Below are 13,378 nucleotides of genomic sequence, written 5' to 3' on the forward strand. Positions count from 1 at the left end.
TCCGGCCTGCAGGCAGACCACCTCTGCCTCGCGGCCCTCCACTTTGCCCTCAGTACCCAGAACGATCAAGTCCTAAGAGACATCACACAGGGGCAGTAAATCTCATGTAGCCGAGTGCCGGCAGGAGGGACCCCCAGCTCTCTAGGGTCTGCTTTGGGGGGTGCACAGGCGCAGCCACCCGGGGCATCCCCCAGCTGAGCTGTTGGTGCCCAGGAGAGGGGCGAGGCTCCACTGGCCAGGGGCAGAGGGGAGTGGTGTTCCCGTCCCCGGGGCTGCAAACACCTGGATGCGGGAAACTCACTGAGGCCCGGTGAGGCCAGGAAATCACGGCAGCTCCCGTCAATTCGCGCCTTCCCAGGAGTGCGCTACTGAGCACAACGGGAGAACGCGCACCTTCCCCAGCAGCGGCCCCTCGGGTCAGGCGGCCCCTTGTCCAGGGAGCGCACGGGGGCTGCGTGTCCGGGCCATCTGCCCATCCACCCGTCGGTCCCCCAGGAGCCACTCCCAAGGACCACACGGAGCCCCGGGCTCATTTCTGTAATATATAATTTTATTTCTGGTTATAGAAACAAATGCTAAGAGGAGAAACCGAACTTCCCCATCCACATACAACAAATTTTAATAGATAAAAGAACAGTTAAATGAAAAACAAAAAGTAGAAATTTTTAAACTTTGTTATAGCTTTAAAACATTAATGTCTGATACAATTAGAAATCACATTCAGATCTCAAACTTTTAAAAAAAAGTATGGCTCCTTATTAAAAAAATACTGTATCCCATTTGAAATGAAAACGCAGGCGGGCCCAGCTGCTGTGGGCCTCTCGTCTTTCTGAGGATGGGACTGCTGGTGCCCTGCCGCCTGCGGGGCGTCTGGGCCCCCCCCCCCCCCCCGGGGGCTTCCCGCGGACCGACGTGCGCACAGGTGGCGGAAGCCGGCAGCATGGCGGGGCCTCTGATCCCATGAGCTCGTTTCCACTGTCTGGGGTACCGCTGCTTTTAAAGCACTGATTATCACATGTACTGTGGAAAATACTTTAGACAGCCACTGTAAGAAAACACGCTCTCACACGCGCGCGCACACACCCCCCTAACACCCGCCCCCCAAATGATCTTTACAGGAGAATTGCCAGCAGGTAAGGGGGAAAAAAAAAGCTCGCATGGGCCGAGCTGCGGGGCACGCGCAGCTCGTGGGGCTGGACTCGGCGGATCCAGGCGAGAGTCGGGGTCACACTTTTGTCTCTCTCCTCCCCGGCCCCCACCCTGAAATACAAACCGAGCCGTGTAAATTAAGAATATAGGCTATCCAGAAAGCCTTCCGGAAAGGAAGCTGGGAGGGAAGCAGGGAAGGGCCAAACTTTAAATGTTTGATTTTAAATCCCATTTTTTATCGATTAAAAAACAAAAAAAGAAAGAAAAAGATGGGGGTCAGTTAACACAGAAACTTAGAGGCTAAGAGCTTAAGAGACCACAAGGCCCGGTGAACATCCTTCACACCCGTTGACTTCGTGTGGGAAAACCCACCTCAGAGGCGCAGACCTCGTTCCAGCCCAGCCTGCTCGCTTGGCATTGAGGGGCCAGGTCACCACGCGCCTCGTGACTCTGGGAGACAGCTCAGAAGGGCAAGCCCCCTTACTGCGGCTAGGAACCTCCCTCCCGGGCACTTTTACTGTGTCTGACATGGAGTAAACCATCAATAAATATTTGGATGAATCAAATGAACAAGATTCCCGAATGGAGAAGGAGCCGAGATTCTTCCAATTGTATTTGACTCTTTTAAAATAACAGGGTTGGAGCACACAGGAGAGAGGCCCCTGGAGGCTCTCTGGCCGGCCTGGGACGCCGGTGGGAGACTAGAACCCACAGGAAGTAGGCTGCAGACACGGCTCTTGCACGGCAGGGCCCGTGCCCCGCCCCCCGGATCCCTGCCTCTCCCAAGTGCGCCCTGATGACAAGCAGGTGCCAGGATCGGACGAAGTGCTTTGTGGGGTTTCTCCCTAGAGACAGAGATGCTCCGCTCACTCTTGGCTGAAACGGTGAGGGCCAAAACCAGCGATTAGGATAATGGAGACACAGAATCCCCAACTCTCACTAACTCCAAGAAGATTTTCATTTCAGTCCCGTGTAAAAAAGCAGGCCGCCGCCAGTGCCTGGTGGTGGGCGGAGCTTCCGTGGAACTCCTGGTCCTGGGTGATATGCAGGAGGGCCCCCCGTCACTAATGGCTGGGCTCTGGCGTCCCAGGGACAAGGCTGTGTCTCAGGGCAGAAGCAGGTGGTCCAGATGGGTCAGACCCATCACTCTGGGGCTCCACACAGAGACCCGTTCTCAGGGAAGCGAGAGCACGGGCCCAGTGATGTGCGAGGCCTTGAGCCAGTCCTCTGCCAGTCCCAGCGAGGAGCAGAAGAGGGACCAGGAGGTCCCCACTGAACCCTTTGGGGTCAGGCTGCCTGAGGCAAAGTGGGGATCCCCGCCCTCCAGCCGTGGCAACACCCCCACCCTGAACTCATTCCCTCCCAGCTTGAGAATCACGGAATACTCATTTTATCAACCCAGAAAACCCTCCTCATCTTCTCGACTTGGCTTGGTTCTTAAACAAAGAAAAAGAAAAACCGCAACCCTCCAACACGAACCTGCGGGAGAGGGAAGCTGAGAGGCGTGGCCGTGGGCACAAGGACCCCATAACCCCAGGGCTGGCCTCGTGCCACTCTGCACGGTGGACCCGGCAATGGGTCCTGCCGTCCTCGGGGCGTGGGACAGGACTAGGGGCTGTTCTGGCGCCTGAGGAACCTCACTGAGGGATGCAAGCCATGTAACCTTTAAGAATTTACAGAGAAGATGGAAAAGGGACAGTCTGTCTGATTCCCCTCGGCGCTGCACTGGCCGGTCTGAGGCTAGCATGCGGTACTTGGGAGGGCCTCAGCATGGAAGAAAGACGCAGACAGCTCAGGAGGTCCACCCTAGGGCGCCAGGAGCCATGCCTCCGCGGCTTTGTGTGTCCCACACTGCTCCATGCACTGGGCCCTGTGACACCACCGTGACCTCTGGGTACAGCCCTCCTCCTTCCAACACGATACCAGACTATACCTGGTGCGAAATGCACACTACTGAAAAGTAGTTACTTGTGTGACTTCCTTCCTGTGCAGACAGGGTGTTTTCCTGTCTCTGGTGCTGGTAAACGTGGCGACCGGTCAAGCAGGACACCGAGAAGAGGAACCTGGTACCACCCGGTGCAGAGGGCCTGCGTGCCCCGGGTCACGGCGCAGGAGGGGGTGGGCCTGTCCCAAAGCCCGCACACCTTTGGCCTGGCTGCCCTCTCCACACACACTCAAGCCCCTGGGAGATCAAAGAGAAGGTCCTCGGACCCGAGGCCACGGTGACACCAGCACCAGGCCAGAATTCACCTATCTCCACCTCTGCCAAACTTGGCTGGGGCTGGCCCGCCTGCTACAACCCACGCTTGTGGTGGGTCACAGGCAGGCCAGAATCGGAGGGCCGCAGTCCTCGGGCCACGTCTGGCCTGGTGCTCTTGCTTCCCAGTTGGTGGAGACCATCCCTTGCTCGGCTCCGAGGGCACAGACCTGTCTGCTCTAAGGTGCGTCTCCTTGAGGCGCGGGCTGCCCTGGGCCTTCGGCTACCATCCCAGGACACGTGCCGGCAGGAGCCAGGCCTGCTCTCTGGTCAGATGACCAGAAACCCATCCAGAAGCTCACTGTCTGTGAACCCCGAGGGGCCGCTCCCCCAAGGCCCAGCCTGAGCTGACCCCACAGGGTCTCCTCGGTCCCTGCAGGAACTGAAAAGGCGTGAGCTCTCCACGTGGCGGAATACCACCAATCGACATTCTGACCCCTCTGCGCTCCCTCCTCATGGAACCACTGCCCGAATAGAGTGCGATCATCACCAAAAAGGAGCAGAAACCAAAACGTCTTAAAAGCTGGGAAAGCAAAGGGTCAGGGCCAGACCGACCCGATGAGGCAAAGGCTTGACGCGTGTCCGTGGCTGGCCGTCCTGTGTTCTCTCTAGACGGTGCCAGGTTTTCTACGGAGCAAACCGGGGCAACCCCCCCATCGCAAGGACCCCGCGAACGATGACCGTGGCGGGGGGCAAGCAATAGGTGAGCCGAAGGGAGGCCCCGGGGTCAGACCCTCAAAGGTGAGGCCTGCGGCAAGGAGCCGAACTGCCCGTGTGTGCGCCACGGCCTCCGCCCGACCCGCGTGCCCTCTCACGCACACAACAGACTCTGCAAAAGACAAAGTTTATAAAGCAACAGAAAACGTCGATGCGGAAGAGAGCGCGACTTCTCATCACCGAGGACGGCACACCCGGCCAATTCCATCCCAATGTCACTGAAGGCAACAGGTATGGATTTCACAAAAGAGCTTTTTTCCCACATAAAGGTTGGTGCCATAGAAAACGACTGGTTCGGGGCTTGAAGGGTGCCAGGACGGGCGTCACGCTGGGCCAGGCAGGAGGACGCTCCGCACGTGTCCCCGGCGACCGACAAATGTGGCAGCAAGACAGCTCGTCAAACCCACCCCGGCCACCGACGAGCCCTGCCTTCTGGGACGGCATGCTTGGCACACAAGCCAATCTTGCCCTAACGGCCTCGAGATTGTGTTCCACGGTTTCCCTCTCGTTCTGAGCCAGTACCTGACGAGACCCGCGAGGCCTGCTCCTTCCCTCGGCGGCTTTCCAGGGGCCGCACCCTCTCTCGGGGCGGGTGGGGCAGGCAGCTTTGCTGGGGGGAGACTAATGCTGAGGACAGGCTACTTCCAGGAAGAAAAACTGTCCCCGCTGGACTTCTGTGCGGGGCCTGGGGCTGCTGTGCCGGGTGGGGCCCAGTGCCGGGGCGGCCAGCCAAGTTTTAAAGTCACTTTTCACAGACGCGCTTAACATTTCCTGAGAACGTTCTCCAAGAGGAGCTGGAGAACTAGTCTGGATCCCAACCTGGGCTATATATGCGGCAGTGCGGGCTCATCTCCTGTCCGGTGACAGCTCCAGGCAGCAGGGGCGTCTGCAAGGGCAGGGGTCCCTCTCGGGGAAGCTGGTGCCACTTGCCGGGTTGAGGGCAAGACCGACGGAGTCCACAAGAGCCGAGCGCAGGGGCGGTGTGGCCACCGCTCACGGCCCCAGAGCTGCAGACGCAGGAGAAGGCGGGACGCACAGCAGGAGGTACGTGTCGGCAGGAAAGCGAGTGTGACTCGGTGACAGTGGTGGTGGGAGAGGCCCACGCCAGCGCTGGGTGTCCCATGGCATCCAGGCGCTGGGGCCTCGGGCCCGCAGAGGACGCAGGGCTCACGGATTCCTGGCTTCGGAGCCTTTGGACGAGGGCTGCCTGCTCCTCACCCGGACAACTCTCTGCCTCCAACGCCAATCCAGGCGCCGTCGATCTTTCTTGAAGTTAGCAGACAGAGCAGCAGTGGCAACTCCTCACGGGATTAATGCCGGTCCGCAGCCCGGACCCACTGCCACTGTCCACAGATGCGGACCTCGCAAACACAAGCTTCCTTTCGTATTTACCTCAGATTTAAGATTAAGCCTCAATTCGTTTCAACAAGACAAGAAGTATTTGGGGTCCAAAGCCAAACCAGAGCCCCCTCCCCCCGATTAATGCCAAGACTATGTCACTATTTTAGGGCAAAAGGCCCACAAGACAGTCTGAGCTTTGGCAGTTCCTGCCTCTCTCCGGCCTCCTCCCGCTCGGCGGACACAGGCCTTATGCCCGCCGCCGGCCCCTCCCGCGCAGGCCTCTGTCCGTCCTCGGGGGCCGCAGGCTGCTCCGGAGGCCTCGCCTCTGCGCGTGGCCGGGTCGGCCCGTGATCCGGCCCTCGACCACAGGCCCGGGAGCGAAGACGGTGTGAGGGAGAAGGAAAATAAAAACAAGCATTCCTGAATCGTACAATCAGCTGTCTGAACTTGTTTATGTGTTTTGTTTTAAACCACAGCAGGGGCAGGACACAGAACAAGGAGAGCGAGCGTATCCGGGTGCAGGCGGGTGCAGGCCGTCCTGTCTGCTCGGCGCGTGCGCAGGTCCGCGTGGAGCCTCCGCGTCACGGGCCACAGGCGGCAGGAGGCCGGCGGCCAGGGCCCGGCTCCAGAATCCCTTTTGGCGAGCATCGCACTCGGCCCACGCGCAGGTGACTTCACTCCCCGGTTCCCGGGCCCTGCGGGCCGGCGGCCGCGATGACCCCGGCCTGTGCCGTCACAGTCCCGCCGGGCTCCTCCACACGCGACCTTTTGACCTCGGGCTCCCCGGTGGAAGAGGTGGCGGTGGCTGGGGTCGCTGGGGTGGCGGCCGCTGCTGCCGGCTCCTCGGGCCCCACCTCGCACACCCGCGTGACCACCACCGGCGTGGATGAACTAGCCTGCGCCGCCAGGAGCTGCAGGGGGCTCGTGAGGGCTAGGAGTGGAGGGAAAAGAGATCTGTGTCGGGAACGGGTGCCCTGAGCCCGCGCAGTCACTGCACGAGGCCAAGCGAACCACAGGGGACCCTGGCTCCCAGCGCGCCCGGCCGCTGGGTGCCGGGGCCTCCTTTTGCTGCAGCCGTTCACATCCCTGCAGACAGCCAGGGGCGCTCCTGCCCTCACCTCTAGCAGGTGCTTAACACGGGCCGCCTGCCCTGAACCACCCTACACACACTGAGCACCCCCGCCACCCTCCCGGCAGCCGCAGCCCTGCTCCGTGTGCGCCCACCCTCCCTGCCCACCTCCAACTGCTTCCCTTCCTCCCTTCCCTCCGACCTCTTGTCTAACCCAACGGGGCGCGAGCGCTGCGACGTGGGCATCTGCCTCCGCGGCAGGCCTCGGGCCTCGGCCTGACCCCGCTGCCCGCGGGGCGCAGACGCTCAATACGCCGGCCGGCCGCGGCGAGGGCCCCACCGGATTGGGAGGGCGTGCCCACGGGCACCACGGGCGGGGCGGCGGCGCCGAGCCGAGCGGGTGTGCGCAGGGCCTCACCGTAAGTGCCGCCGGCTAAACTGTTCGCAGGGACCGTGTGCTTCCCATTCTGGGTGACGGCCCGGACGGGGAGGTGGTGCTGCCCGAGGGTCACAGGTGTGGCTGGCTGCAGGATGGTGACCGTGTGTCCGGGGACGCCCGGGGCCATCTGGCTGGCCACGGTCTGGATGACGCGGCTGGTGGCAGGGATGGTGGCGAATGCAATGGTGGGCTTCTCTTCCAGGCCTGCCGGGAGAAAGGGTGTCAGGGCCCGGCCCGCCCTCTTTGGGCTCAGCAGGAAGTCTGTTTATGGGGGGAACGGACTGCGGTTTTGAAGCATCAACTACTCTCAAAAGAAACATCCCACCAATGAAATACATTTCAAACAACAGAAAAACGATTAGTAGGGTTTTAGAGAAACATCTAAGTACTTTGAACTTTGACCAACCCAAACGTAATCGGAGAAAGAAAACATTATTTGGAATGAAAAGATCGCCGCTTGGAGCCACGGTCTTCTTTCTCCAAAATGCTTCGTCACTGTGACGCTATGAATGGGCTGCCAGGGCCAGCAGACAGAGGCCCGTGAGCCCAAGAGCCCGTGGGCGGCTTAAGGGCTCCCGCCGTATTGGCCGCATTTTCAGTATTGACCCCATGACCCCTTGGGCCTGAGACGCCCAACGTAGGAATCTGCGGCGACTTTTTATTTTATGTGACTTCCAAGGACTCCCAGCTGGAGGCTCCAGAGCAATCACCCTCCAGACCGCGACTTCAAGCCCGTGACACAGGGCTGTCACCTTGGGGGCCGCGCACCTGGAGGCGCCACCACCCAAGGAGGGCACGCTCTAGAGGACGATCGGTGAGGATTTCAAAGCACATGCACCCCAAAAAAGCAAGGAGCAGGGAGGAAAGGCGGTAGCCTGAGAACCATCGGTCCCCAGAGATTGCCCGTGGCCCCAGCACGTGGGCTCTGTCGCCCCACGGCCCAGGCTGCCAGGCTCCGTCCTCGAGACCAAGGACGGCCGTACCCATCCCAGCCCGGTGAGCGCACGACCGCGTTACCTCTGGCCTCGCCGCCCAGGTCCAGCACGGCCGTGCCCGCCGCTTCGTGGGCGCCCCCTGCCGAGGCCTGGCTGGCGAGGATGTACCCGTTGGCGGAGCTAGCGGAGGTGGTGACCACCCTGAGCATGGTGACGGGAGGAGCCTGCTGCACAACGTGGATCGCGTGGCCCGAGGGCGGCTGTGCCGTCACTAGAGACGCTGGCATGTAGGCGACGGGCTTGGCCACCAGGCTGGGCGGCCGGGGAGGCACGGCCATGATCACTGGCTGGGCGCTGACTGGAGAGCCTGCACGAGGAGGAGCACGACCGCTAAGGCCCACGGGCACACGAGGCTCCGCGCTGCCACGCCAGGAGGAGGGACAAGAGCGTTCTTACCAGGTGCGCTTTGGGAATACCGATACTCTGGAACAGAAGCTAACTTCGACCCAAAGTCAGGGTCGTGTGGAATGGGTGAGCCCTCTCGAGACAGGCACTCTGGGGTCTGCAGGCCACTAGAACGAGGGGACATTAGCCCAGGGTGAGTGGGTGAAGCTGGAGCACTCCTACGGAAGGAACAAGAGAAAGGACCATGGTAGTAAGTACACACGGTCAAACAAAAGTGGTGTTTCACAAAACACAAACATGCCAACATCCACGCTACACGGCACCTTATCAGCCTCTCCCAGTGCTTCTCCATCCTCCTGAGGTGTTTCCAACACTAACATAACCTTCCACGGTGGCAACGAGCTACCCGATAAATGCAACAGCAACCGGGCATTTAAGCCCAGTAAGTGGGAGAACGCTGCATTATCTGTGGCTTCCCAGAGCACTTAGTTCCTGAAGGGGACCAGCCAGTCCTCCACGAAAGCATTAAAGACATAGGCTTTGGTGGGATGGGCGCGAATTTCCCACCAGGACAGGCCTACGACCGAAGGAGCAGATAGGCTTTGGGCGCACGGCTGTTCGGCTTGCACGGCTGTTCAGCTTGCACGGCTAATAGTGCAGGGAAGGCTGGTCCCTCCGTCACTGTTCGCCTACGTTCTAAAACAGAGCGCTGTGGTCCAGCTCGTGCCCTGCTGGGGCTGGCCAGGGGCCGGCTGCACAGCATGGGGACACACGGTCCCGTGAACAGAATCCCGGGGTCAACGCAAACTCTCCAAGGCAGGACGCTGGGGCTGCCTGGGGGGAGCAGTCTTCACTCCGCGTTTATCATCACCACAGTAAACGCCGTCTGCCTCTCCAGATACGGGGGTGCTGCGGGCGCCCTGGTCTCCTCAGGCACAGACCCGGCACCCTCCCCCCACCCCTGCCCCCCCGGAGTTCTCCCACCTCTCAGCTGGCTTGTCTGCCTCCCACCCAGGCCTGGAGCCCGTCTGCTCACGCCCAGGTCCCTCCCAGCCCCCGAGCCTACGACAGCTTTCCTTCTGACCTCAGGAGCCCAAATTCCCGGCAGATCCTCTTTAACTCTGCACCAAATCTACCCTGCTTCCTACCTGCCTCCCACCCAACACAAACACACCCGCTGCCTCCCTCCTAAAAAATCCAGGTTCTACAGCCATGAGAGTCCCTCCCTCTCCTTAAGTCACAGCTCACACAGCTTCCTCCTGGGCCCAAGAATTTCCTGCCTGCCACTACGCAGATTCACAAGACTGTGTCCCTCACTCCCAGAGTGACCGTGAAGACAGGCCCACCTCGTCGTCCTCCAGAGACACCCCTTATCAGGGCTCCCTGGGCAGTGCTGGGCGCAGAGAGCCAGCCCCGGAACTGCTCCCCTAGCTGGCCGACCCGCTGATCTACCAAGTGAAATGTTACGGCGGTCACTGTTAAGGGTGGGACTTGTGTCCCCAGAAGTCACCCGGGCCTCAAAAGGGGACCTTGCTTGGAGTCAGTAGGTAGGATTGGTCCCTAACCCAGTGACCGACGTCCTCAAAGGGGCAATCGAGACACCGACATACTCAGGGAGAATGGCAGGGGAGATGAAGGCAGAGGTCAGGGAGCTGCCTGTCCGAGCCCAGGGGCGCTGGAGAGGCCCGGAGCAGACGCCCTCATGCCTCGGAGGCGCGCACCCCGCCGCCACCGTGACCTCTGGCCGCACAAGTGTGAGAGAAGCGCAGCTGGCTGCCAGGTCTGTGGGCCGCCACTGCAGCCCTGGCAACCTCAGCTACTCTAGCAACATTTCTTTCCAAGCCTTGTTCAAGCAGTGTGGTGTTCTGGAAACTCGGAGCTCAGCTGAAGCATTCTGAATTCCTACCTTACCGGTACGACCGTTACCTCTGTTCCAACTTCTACTTTTGCTACAGCACCGAGAATCACCGCAGACCCCGTACCAGACATTTCTGGACGTCTGAGCGGCCTTTCACGGAATCACATTTGCTACACGATGAGGTGGAAAGCACAAGGTGCCAACGGAGAGCATCTGCCCTCTCCTGGCCCATGCTTTGCCTGGACTGGTGGCCTTGGGAAGACCTCTGGGCCTGTCCACGTGCAGCTCGGCCCGATGGACTGGGCTGGCCAAGCGTGCGGAGCAGGAGGGGCCCCGACCAGAGGGCAGACGGCGGCCACATCCCGACGTCGGCTTCATTAATGACACCACGTGCTTGAGCTCGACCAGACCTGCTCAGTCGGTCCCCCTGCGGGCTTCCACAGAACCCTGCAGGCCCCTTCCACTCTCTGGTTTTAGGGTCTGTTCCCACCACTGCCTGCGCCTCGGCTTCTGAGAAGGGACACATCAGAGGCGCGGCCAGGGGTCCGCCTACTAACTTTACTGTCCTGACATCGTCTCGCTCAAAACCACAAAGGTGACGCGTTTACAGAGCCGAAGATGCTCCCGTGAACGCGTACGTGTGGGGGAGCCAGGCTGCTGACCGAGGAGCACAGCAGGGACTCACCTGGACGACAGAGGCCCGAACGGGGTGCGGAAACAGGAGACGCCCCTCTGCCTCCGTTTTCGGAATGCCTGTTCCACGAGCTTCGCTTCTGAGGCAGGGTCTATTCGCCAAAAAGACCCCTTCCCAGGCTCCTCCTGGGAACGAGGGACTTTAATAAAGTAACGGTTCAAAGAGAGGTTGTGTCGGATTGAATTCTGTGGGCAAGAAGAGATATTCGCCAGTTAGCAAGTCAGAAAACAAACTGCATCTGAACGTTAACAGACACAGACCAGAGGTGATGGGACAGCCCAGCGTTCGTGCTGGCGACGGTGCTCCAGGGGGTGGCAAGGTCACTGGATTCTACCAGGAAGTACAAAGGCACAGTGGTGGCTTTTCCTAACAAAATCCAGCACAGCGTTCCTCGTAGAAAAAGTGAAACAGAAAGACAAGCCACGGCCTAGGAGTATGCGGAGCAGAACTTGTACTAAGCCAACTGGCCAGGGGGAAAGAGCAACCATGGGGAGAATGTCCCGGAACAAGCGTGACACGAGGTCTGATGGTCCCGGGACACGTGCATGGTCCATTTCCAACACAGCACAGGATCAGAAGGCATGGTAAGCGTGAAAACACCGCAAGGTGTAGGAACTAACCATCCCTTCTCTGGACGTTGGGGGGGGAGAAGGCTATTTGGACTCCCTGGGGCCAGTCTCTCGGTTCAGATGCACCACACACCATCAGCGGAGGCATCCCTGGCCCACTCTGTCCCACAGAAAATGACCTGACTCCCTTGTTCCGCGACAGTGGGCTGGACACCTGGCTTCCCGGGCTTGGGCCTCACCTGCCAGCCTTTCTCAGCCGTCCGGTAGTAAGGGTGATGCTTGGTGATGTGGGCGTAGATCCCGCTTAGTGTTAGCTGCCTGTCCGGTGCGGACGAGATGGCCTGCACAATCAGCTGAGCGTACGAGTACGGCGGCTTCGCCTCATCCTGAGGACGAAGGCAGCGCGCCGTTAGCCCCGGCACGCTTTGCAAGCCCCACCCGCCGTGGACCCCCGCTCCTGCAGAGGGCCCCAGCGATCGGGACAGAGGGCAGCGGTGTGCCCACCCAACTCAGTCCCAGGGACCACCACCCGTCTCGCCAATGTGCGTACACTCAACGAGGGACAGCCATTCCGGCCCCAGATTTTCATCATAATTTAGTTCTTAATTTAGAAATTTCTCGCTTCCTCTGCAAATTGACCTAAAGACTGGCATCAGAGGAGCGTGAACTAAAATATGAAAGCTGCAAGGAAAAACCCTGAAACCGTCCTTTCCCCCGCACACGGGACGAGGAGGTGCGGCGCGGGAAAGGGCAGTGTCCCCGGGGCCTAAGTGTGACGTCAGTGAAGGAGCAAGTGCGCTCTCCGGCAGAGGGCCGGCGTCCTGCCCCCGAGCGCGGCTCCTCCTCACGCCGGTACCCGCAAGCCCGCCGCGCCCCCCCGGAGCAGCCCTGTGTGTGCCCGCGCTGTGCCACGTGCGCCATGAGGCCTGGCACCTTAGGGCTGTCACCCCCGGACGTGTCTGTCTGTTGCTCCGAGGCGGCCTTCGCGGCAAATTCTGCGGCCAGCTGCAGGTCCGAGGTCACGTTCTGAACGAAGCGGTAGCCGGACGACCCGGCCCCACGTGGACTGGCCGGGCAGGAGTTGGGAACACTGCGGAGAGAAACGACACGTCCTGAGGTCATGACCCTGAAAAGGAGAACCTGACATCACAGGATTTCAGGACCTAGGTGGGCGATGCTGGGCGATGCAAGGTGACAGGGAAATCTGACCCCTTTCCTCCATGTGTTGTCATGACACCACATCTCGCCATCGATAAAGGACGGACCGAGTGCAACCAGAGAACAGCTCGTGTCCATGCGTGGCCGGCGCAATGCGTGGTATTCTAGCAGTGGTTTCTGCTCGCGGTGGGAGCTGTGGGCCCTGAGAACCAGGTTTACATAGCAGCCACCCGCTCCCCACCGCACACAGCCTGGGCCCGAAGGGCACCACCCGCAAGGCAGGCGGGGCTGAGCGAGCTCACTGTCCACACGGGGGCGCCGTGGGCCAAGGCTGGGGAGACGGGACCTGAGAGAGGGGCCCTCGGCTTCGGCCTCTGCGGCCCACACTGGCTGTCTCTCTCCGGGGCTGCCTTGCCAATCGGAGGTGGGAAACTGTGGCCAAATACACAGGCCGGACACACCCATGGCTCAAGCGGGTCCTGAGTACACAGTGGCCGGTGCCAGGCCTGCAGGGTCCCCGGCCCGCTTCCTGCTGGAGCTCACTTGGCCCAGCTCAGCAGCGAGAGGTGAGGTACAGTGCCTCCTATTAACAAGGTGGACTTTGGCCATCAAACGACAATGAAATTCTGATTCTGAAAACTAATTCTATTACAAAATATGCAGAGGCAACCAATGCAAACACTTGAGGTAACGAGCCCAGGTAAAAGGTGCCCCTGCTGGGAGCTGACCGGAGCCGCGATGGCCAGCCTCACGCGGACCACAGGCGCCCCTCCCCCCACCGACCCCG

General features: G+C 60.5%; 1 protein-coding gene across 2 annotated transcripts in view; it reads right to left on the reverse strand.

Annotated features, from left to right (window-relative positions):
• Positions 1-529: 529 nt before the first annotated feature.
• FOXK1 (forkhead box K1) overlaps positions 530-13,378 on the reverse strand; it is a 66,837-nt gene continuing 53,988 nt past the window's right edge. For both annotated transcript variants that reach the window (XM_073886346.1, XM_025863630.2), the window contains exons 3-9: positions 12,367-12,523; positions 11,673-11,819; positions 10,856-11,049; positions 8,364-8,530; positions 7,990-8,274; positions 6,952-7,176; positions 530-6,395 (exon numbers count right to left, since the gene is read on the reverse strand). In XM_073886346.1, coding sequence (XP_073742447.1) covers positions 6,139-6,395; positions 6,952-7,176; positions 7,990-8,274; positions 8,364-8,530; positions 10,856-11,049; positions 11,673-11,819; positions 12,367-12,523 — 1,432 coding nt within the window. In that variant the 3' untranslated portion in view covers positions 530-6,138. The remainder of the gene's footprint in view (positions 6,396-6,951; positions 7,177-7,989; positions 8,275-8,363; positions 8,531-10,855; positions 11,050-11,672; positions 11,820-12,366; positions 12,524-13,378) is intronic.

Source organism: Callorhinus ursinus, unplaced genomic scaffold (assembly GCF_003265705.2).
Source record: "Callorhinus ursinus isolate GAN/ISIS: 27379988/994484 unplaced genomic scaffold, GSC_fseal_2.0 scaffold70, whole genome shotgun sequence".
Classification (NCBI taxonomy): Eukaryota; Metazoa; Chordata; class Mammalia; order Carnivora; family Otariidae; genus Callorhinus; species Callorhinus ursinus.